Source organism: Drosophila pseudoobscura, chromosome 4, assembly GCF_009870125.1.
Source record: "Drosophila pseudoobscura strain MV-25-SWS-2005 chromosome 4, UCI_Dpse_MV25, whole genome shotgun sequence".
NCBI classification, from domain to species: Eukaryota; Metazoa; Arthropoda; class Insecta; order Diptera; family Drosophilidae; genus Drosophila; species Drosophila pseudoobscura.
In genome coordinates this window covers 26,311,309-26,318,558 of record NC_046681.1, presented here as the reverse complement: position 1 = coordinate 26,318,558, position 7,250 = coordinate 26,311,309, and the positions used below count along the sequence as shown (strand labels likewise).

Here is a 7,250-nt window from a genome sequence, read left to right as displayed (position 1 = left end):
GCAAAAAGGGGGTTGAAAATGCATTGCATTCTGGTCACAGCGCGCCAACAGTTGGTGGTAACATATTTAAATTCTGTATTAGTATCGAAAAATTTGCCATGAAAGGTTCACCAGATGGCGCGGCACATTTATGTCACTTTATGCCAGTCGATAGTATCGCAAGCCAGCTCTCGGGAATGAGCATACGCTTCATTTGGCCTTTTTGTTTAAACCTTATTTTATAAACTATTCAGTTAAGATGAGTCATTCCAATTACCTCATCTTGCAGAAAATTGATTAATTGATCGGATAAAACTATGTGGGCAAAGCTGCGAGACTTATTTACTTGGTAATATTCAACGGAACATCAAAATGGCGCAATATGGATTCCAATGCTCGACGGAGAACAATTAACCCATTCTAAGCCAAAGGTTATTCAAATATGTCTAAACTTGAAGAATTTTTGCACAGTTCAGGTGAAAGATATAGTGGGATTTTTTGCAAGTAAAGAGGTCTGATAGGATGGATCTACAAGAAGAATTTACAATCAGTAATATTTTCAGCCATTTACCTGAAGTAGTTGAACTATTTAAATAGAGGGGGCTTAAGTGGGCTAAGTAGCACGCCAATTTTTATTAAATTTATAAACAATGAAAATATCAAGATTTAAGAAATCCCACAAAACGTTGGTGTTTTTTGCAACAAACTTCGACTATCGGGAGCCCTACCAGGTCCTGGTTGACGCCACCTTCTGCCAGGCAGCGCTGCTGGTGAGTTTCCATAGAAGTGAAAACGGAACTTGTTGAATATTGATGCATTTTAAATTTCAGCACAAAATTGGTATTGACGAGCAGATTAGGAAGTATTTCCAATGTAGTGCCAAACTGCTGACCACCCAGTGTGTGATTCTCGAGGCGGAGGCTTTGGGCGCACCTCTGACAGGAGCCACAACGCTTGTCAAGAAGTTCCATGTGCACAAATGCGGACACGAGGGCAAGCCTGTGGCTGCCGCTGATTGCATCAAATCAATGGTAAGATTGACAGGAATCCAGGAATTAATAACTAATGCCGCACTTCCCAACAGACCAAAGACAATCGCTATATTGTCGCCTCCCAGGACCGCCAGCTTCAGGAGAGTCTTCGCAAGATTCCCGGACGCTGCCTGCTCTATCTGCACAAAGCCACTCCCGTGCTGGAGGCCCCCTCGAAAGCATCCAAAAAGTGGGTGCTAAAGCAGGCCAAGGACCTCATGCTGGGCAAGCATGCCGCAAAGATTGACTACATGAAAGAAAAGCAGGGCCTTAAGCCAGTAGAGGCCACCAGCAGTTCAACAAAACGCAAAGGACCCAAGAATCCCAATCCTCTGTCCTGTAAAAAGAGCAAAAAAGAAAAGTCTAAGTCGCCGCTACAAGGAGTAGAACAAACAGCACTGACAAAAGCTAAGCGGAAACGTGTCAAGATCCCTGCTCATGTCAAGGCAGCTCTTGGGAAAGATTAGGCCTTAAAATAGTTGTTTATGTGATTTAAGCAAGATAATATCTGAAGAAATCTTGATTATAGTGCGTTTCGCAACTATTAGAATGTATATAGCAACACCATCAAGTGATTCTACTTGAAATCGAGTGTAGTCTCAACCAGATTACCAGGAAAGTAAACAAAGGCAATTCACTTTATCTTGTGTACATATTCATATATTTGTATAGTTAAATGTTGTACATGTATAAAAGTTGTGTGAGCACCGAGACGGGCAACGCCGCATCTCACAATTTACCCTCGCGAATTTTGTTGAGCGTCTGTTCGGTCATGAACTGGCCGAGGATCTTGGTCAGTGTCGGATTGCGGGCACAGTAGGCCAGTAGATTGACGGGGAAGAGGCCACACCAGGTGAGATCCATCTTGTTGGCCAGTGCGACGGCAAAGAGTTCGCCGCAGCGATCCGCTGTCATCCGCTTCTGATTTGCCGTACTTTGTCCGTACTTGGCGCCCTGCTCTCCGGTGAAGGCCTCCTGCAGGAAGTCCGTGGCAATGGGCCCCGGGGCGAAGATGGTCACATCCAACTTACGCATCTCCAGCTTCAGGGACAGCAGATAGGCGTTCAGGGCATGCTTGGCCGCACAATAGGTAGCCGAGAATGGCACAGGACCGAAGCCGGCGATGCTGGAAGTGGCGGCCACATGACCACGACCACCGTTCTGCTCGATGAAGTAGCGCACGACGAGTCGCGTGAGATGGACCACGGAAAAGACATCCAGCTCGAACAGCTCCCGATCCACCTCGATCTCGATGTCCGTCCAGCTGGCACGCTGCGATCTTCCCGCATTGTTCACCAGCACATCCAGGCGATCGAAGTGATTGAGGACCGTGAAGAGATTGGACTCATGCCGCTGCAGCTGCAGCATATCCATGGGTAGAATCAGCACATCCTTGGTGGCCAGTAGGCCACGAGCCGCTGCCAAGCACTCCTCCTGGACCACCTCTAGTTGCTCCACCCGCCGGGCACCCAACACCAGTCGAACACCATGGCGGGCCAGGCTCAGTGCCAACGAGCGTCCAATGCCGCTCGAGGCGCCCGTTATCCAAACCACCTGTCCGCGCATCGACGACAGCGAGACGCCGAACTTTGATTTGAACCACAGGGCCACATTGCAGTCTAGCACGATCCACAGCAGCACATAGATCACATAATACGCTACCAACAGTAGCAGCAGGAACTCCAGGAAGCTCATTGCGGTGCGGTGGGCTGCGGCCTTGTTTGCTACCTTTGCACTTTGCCGTAAGCCGTAAGAGAATCAACTGCCAAGCAAAAGTTCCGACTCTTATGGGTCGCCGCCGCACAGATAAGACGGATCAGCTGTTTCCCACGCACACATCCATATCTTTTGGTTAACATGCCTATGCGATGAGGAAGATTGCTCCGGTGTGGGTTGGCAGAGATGATTCAGTGACTTTAGGGTGTTAATTATGTGATTTCTTATAATTATTTGATATTTACATTGTTTTCCCGTTGGTATGTTAAATGAGTTCCAATGGGGTGGACCATGGATGAGGAACACACACACCTGCTCATCTCCGACAGCAAACAGAAGAGGCTTTCACATAAAAGTCGCATGTACGCAGTTCCATCAGAAATATTGAAAAAATTGCTTTTGTGGAAATGTAAGTAAACTAATTTTATTTGTACGGACTAGGCCTGCAGCACATCGCCCAGACTGTCGCAGATTTTGTCGATCTCCGTGTAGCCGGCCTGCTCCATCGTCAGGATGGCATTCGACAGAGCCATTGTCTCGCGCAGGGAATTAGCCTTCACCCAGATCCGTCCGTTGACGCCGATGGCGATCTCGTAGGGCAGTTCACGGGTAAGGGCGGCCAATGCGGGACAGTTCTCCCGGAGCAGCAGGCGTCCCAAGTTGAGGGTGCATTTGAAGAAGAAGCCATCGGCCAGGAGACCAAGTTTGCCGCGCTTTCCGTTCGAGTTGACGCACACCAGCTCCGGCTCGATATCCGCACTGGCGTTGAGCACACGGGCGTAGATGATATCTCCCGGATTGAGGTCGGGCCGGTTCTTCTTGGTAGCCGCCTCAAAGGCCAGATACGAAATGGATGCAATGTCCGCCGAGCCAATGTCCACGCGATACTGGTCCCCAGCCTTCCCCTTAATGATGCCCAGCACCAGATCTCCGCGAGCGGGCACATAGCGTCTCTGGTAGTTGTCAATCCAGTAGGTTCCAGGCTCCTTGTGGCGCAGAGGACCCGCTTTGCTGGCCACCACCGTATCGTCCAATCGCCGCAGTCCTGGTCCCAGTATAACACGCTTCTCCTTCGCCACCTCTTCTATGATGGTGATGCGCTCTCCAGGCATTACAATTGCGTTGCTGCAGTCCATTTTATCAAATCGAAACGAAATCCAAAACAAAAGCCGGCCGCGTGTGTCGTTTGAAACATATGGTCACAGGCGGTGCGTTTTGCAGCACTGCTTTGGCAGCCCTGGTTGCTGGAAATGTTAGTTTAACGGAAGATAACATAGCCTGTTTTCCTGTTTTTCGCCCAATTTCATATTTTCCTTGCTTTTTTTCCGCCCCACAGTAGGCGTGTAACCTTGTGCGAAGGTCGATTCTCCCCAAAAAAACGGAAAACCCGCCCCCCCACCACCCCCTTTTCAAAAGCGGCGCAGCACCTGGAAACGCACACATAGAGAGAGCGATTCTCTCCCAAAAAACCCACCCAGCATGTTTGCGAGCATGCTAGCTTTCCGTGGCGCTCTCCGCTGCTGGCCCCAAACTGCGCGAGCAGCGAGAAATGGCGAGGCGGCCTCCTCCGTCATTTTCTCGTCCACGGTTTTCATTAGCAAAGCAGCCAGCAACAGCAGAAGTAACGCCGGACGCACTCTAGAATCGCTATCTTCCGGATTTAAGTTTATCAAGTTTAAAAGTTCTTGGTATGTATCTGTGTGTGTGCCTAATAATATTTAATAATTTGATCTGCCAAGTGTGTTTAATTGTTCCATCAATTTTTTAATCAAATCTGCTCTGCCACAAAGTTTCTGCGATTATCTAACAAAAATGTCTGTGCAAATTTTTCAAGTGCCCCTCCCCCTCCGCTGGCTTTTTTCGTTGATTCAATTTCATCTAAAACAATGAGAAATAATGTTTATTGCAATTATTTCCACAAATCGTGTAGTTTCGCTTTTTTCTGAGCGCCCCCAAAATGGCGAGGCGGCCTCCCCTCCCCTCCACCGTCATTTTCTCGTCCACACCGAAAGTTACTTTTGTTGTTGGAAATAACACATAACAAGGATGTCGAAAATCCTCATTTTATCGATTAAATGATATAATTATATTAGAGATTAGAGTGGCAAAAAGTCGATAGTTCAGCAAAAAAGTGCAACGAGATCGATAACTAATCTTTCTGTTTTGTTTTCATTTTTTTCTTCCACCGTATTCGCGGTGTAACTTTACATTCACATTTACTTTACTTTACATTTTACATACACACACGTCAGTTTGCGACATGACCTTGATTTGACCTGCGTTTCGACACGCCAAAAATGACTTTCATTTGACCTTCGTGCTTAAAACACTTAATTAAACACTTACCAACACTGTTTTTCTGAGCGCGCACATTTAAAATGCAAAACAGCTGATGAGCGAACACCAACATCCTCTTGCAACCCAAGCCGATCGAAACAGAGATTACAAATAGTTCCCCTTGCATTTGCAGCTCCAACATGACCATCAAGGCAATCAAGGCCCGTCAAATCTACGACTCCCGTGGCAATCCCACCGTCGAGGTTGATCTGACCACCGAGAATGGTCTGTTCCGGGCCGCCGTTCCGTCTGGCGCCTCCACCGGTGTCCATGAGGCCCTGGAGCTGCGCGACAACGACAAGGCCAACTACCATGGCAAGTCCGTGCTGAAGGCTGTGGCTCACGTCAACGATACCCTCGGACCCGAGGTGATCAAAGCCAATCTGGATGTGGTTGATCAGGCTGCTGTCGACAACTTCATGATCAAGCTGGACGGCACCGAGAACAAGAGCAAGTTCGGCGCCAACGCCATTCTGGGCATTTCCCTGGCCGTCGCCAAGGCCGGTGCCGCCAAGAAGAACGTGCCCCTGTACAAACACATCGCCGATCTGGCCGGCAACAAGGAGATCATCCTGCCCGTGCCCGCTTTCAACGTGATCAACGGTGGCAGCCATGCCGGCAACAAGCTTGCCATGCAGGAGTTCATGATCCTGCCCACCGGCGCCACCACCTTCACCGAGGCCATGAAGATGGGCTCCGAGGTGTACCATCACCTGAAGAACGTGATCAAGGCAAAGTTCGGTCTGGATGCCACCGCTGTCGGTGATGAGGGTGGCTTTGCCCCCAACATTCAGTCCAACAAGGAGGCTCTCGTCCTGATCACCGATGCCATCGCCAAGGCTGGCTACACTGGCAAGGTAAGGAGAGATCTTAAGAGTCCTCTATGTATGAAATCTCTATAATTCCACTTCCTATTCGCTTGCCAGATCGAAATCGGCATGGATGTTGCCGCCTCTGAGTTCTTCAAGGATGGTCTGTACGATCTGGACTTCAAGAACCCCGCGAGCGACAAGGCCCAGTGGCTGTCACCCGACAAGCTGGCCAATCTGTACCAGGAGTTCATCAAGGAGTTCCCCATTACATCCATTGAGGATCCCTTCGATCAGGATCACTGGGATGCCTGGACCAACCTGACCTGCAACACCAAGATCCAGATTGTCGGCGACGATCTGACTGTGACCAACCCCAAGCGCATTGCCACCGCTGTCGAGAAGGGTGCCTGCAACTGCCTGCTGCTGAAGGTAAACCAGATCGGTACCGTCACCGAGTCCATTGCCGCTCATCTGCTGGCCAAGAAGAACGGCTGGGGCACCATGGTCTCTCACCGTTCCGGCGAGACCGAGGATTCGTTCATCGGTGATTTGGTTGTGGGTCTGTCGACCGGCCAGATCAAGACCGGTGCTCCATGCCGCTCGGAGCGTCTGGCCAAGTACAACCAGATCTTGCGCATTGAGGAGGAGATCGGCTCCGGTGTCAAGTTCGCCGGCAAGAACTTCAGGAAGCCCCAGTAAGCGTTGCTACTTCAAAATTCCAACCACACCGAATGCACCCGCTAATCCAGCACGAGACCGCATGGACTGGATGAAGATCAGCAGCAGCTGCAGGAGAAGACCCATCCTGGGGTGGTGCTGATATTTGGTGTACGTGTTCGTCAACCCTTTTTGGATTTTGTGTCTGGCGCACAAAAGGCAACAGAAACCGTTTGCTGTCTCTATGCTTCGTTATTAGACATTATTATTAATGTTAAACCATTATTTATATAAAACCAACAAACAAACATCCCTATGTATCAGATATTCTCTCAGCCGCCCCGCAACATCTTGGCCAGCGTGGATATCCGTATTTGTAGTCGTTGTAATTCATTTGAAATTATATACACACTCAATCCCCACTCCCACCATTACAGAGAACCCACAAAATTATTGTTGAGACATAGAATTAAGCATAAAATCGTTCAACTCAAATAAAGCGAATGCCCAGGTGTTCCAATAGTCGATCCCACAGAGAAAAAACAATACACAAAACTGGAAGAAAAATCACCACAAAAGTTTCAATCAATAATATATATTCAATATCGCTAGTTCATGTGAAATAAAAAAATAAAAAAGCTTGTGGAAAATGTCATTCTTAGTATTGGCGGCATCTGTGGGAAGTCTGCTGCTCCAAAACTCCCCCTGTCGAACGGTG

The 7,250-nt window shown here is 48.7% G+C and overlaps 4 protein-coding genes across 4 annotated transcripts; 2 read left to right on the top strand and 2 right to left on the bottom strand.

Annotated features, from left to right (window-relative positions):
- The first annotated feature begins 567 nt into the window (after window positions 1-567).
- Window positions 568-1,665, top strand: LOC4817510 (rRNA-processing protein UTP23 homolog). The gene is made up of 3 exons (XM_001356892.4): window positions 568-749; window positions 810-1,010; window positions 1,064-1,665. The coding sequence occupies exons 1-3, from the start codon at window positions 630-632 to the stop codon at window positions 1,475-1,477; spliced, it is 735 nt and encodes a 244-aa protein (XP_001356928.2). The 5' UTR covers window positions 568-629; the 3' UTR covers window positions 1,478-1,665.
- LOC4817509 (dehydrogenase/reductase SDR family member 7) lies at window positions 1,644-2,981 on the bottom strand. Its single transcript, XM_001356891.4, has one exon. The coding sequence runs from the start codon at window positions 2,703-2,705 to the stop codon at window positions 1,740-1,742; it is 966 nt and encodes a 321-aa protein (XP_001356927.2). The 5' UTR covers window positions 2,706-2,981; the 3' UTR covers window positions 1,644-1,739.
- A 142-nt stretch (window positions 2,982-3,123) lies between these two features.
- Rrp40 (exosome complex component Rrp40) lies at window positions 3,124-3,996 on the bottom strand. The gene has a single exon (XM_001356890.4). The coding sequence runs from the start codon at window positions 3,860-3,862 to the stop codon at window positions 3,164-3,166; it is 699 nt and encodes a 232-aa protein (XP_001356926.1). The 5' UTR covers window positions 3,863-3,996; the 3' UTR covers window positions 3,124-3,163.
- A 261-nt stretch (window positions 3,997-4,257) lies between these two features.
- Eno (alpha-enolase) lies at window positions 4,258-7,099 on the top strand. Its single transcript, XM_033380007.1, has 3 exons — window positions 4,258-4,414; window positions 5,197-5,920; window positions 5,990-7,099. Exons 2-3 carry the CDS (start codon window positions 5,204-5,206, stop codon window positions 6,572-6,574), a joined length of 1,302 nt encoding a protein of 433 aa, XP_033235898.1. The 5' UTR covers window positions 4,258-4,414; window positions 5,197-5,203; the 3' UTR covers window positions 6,575-7,099.
- The last annotated feature ends 151 nt before the right edge of the window (window positions 7,100-7,250 follow it).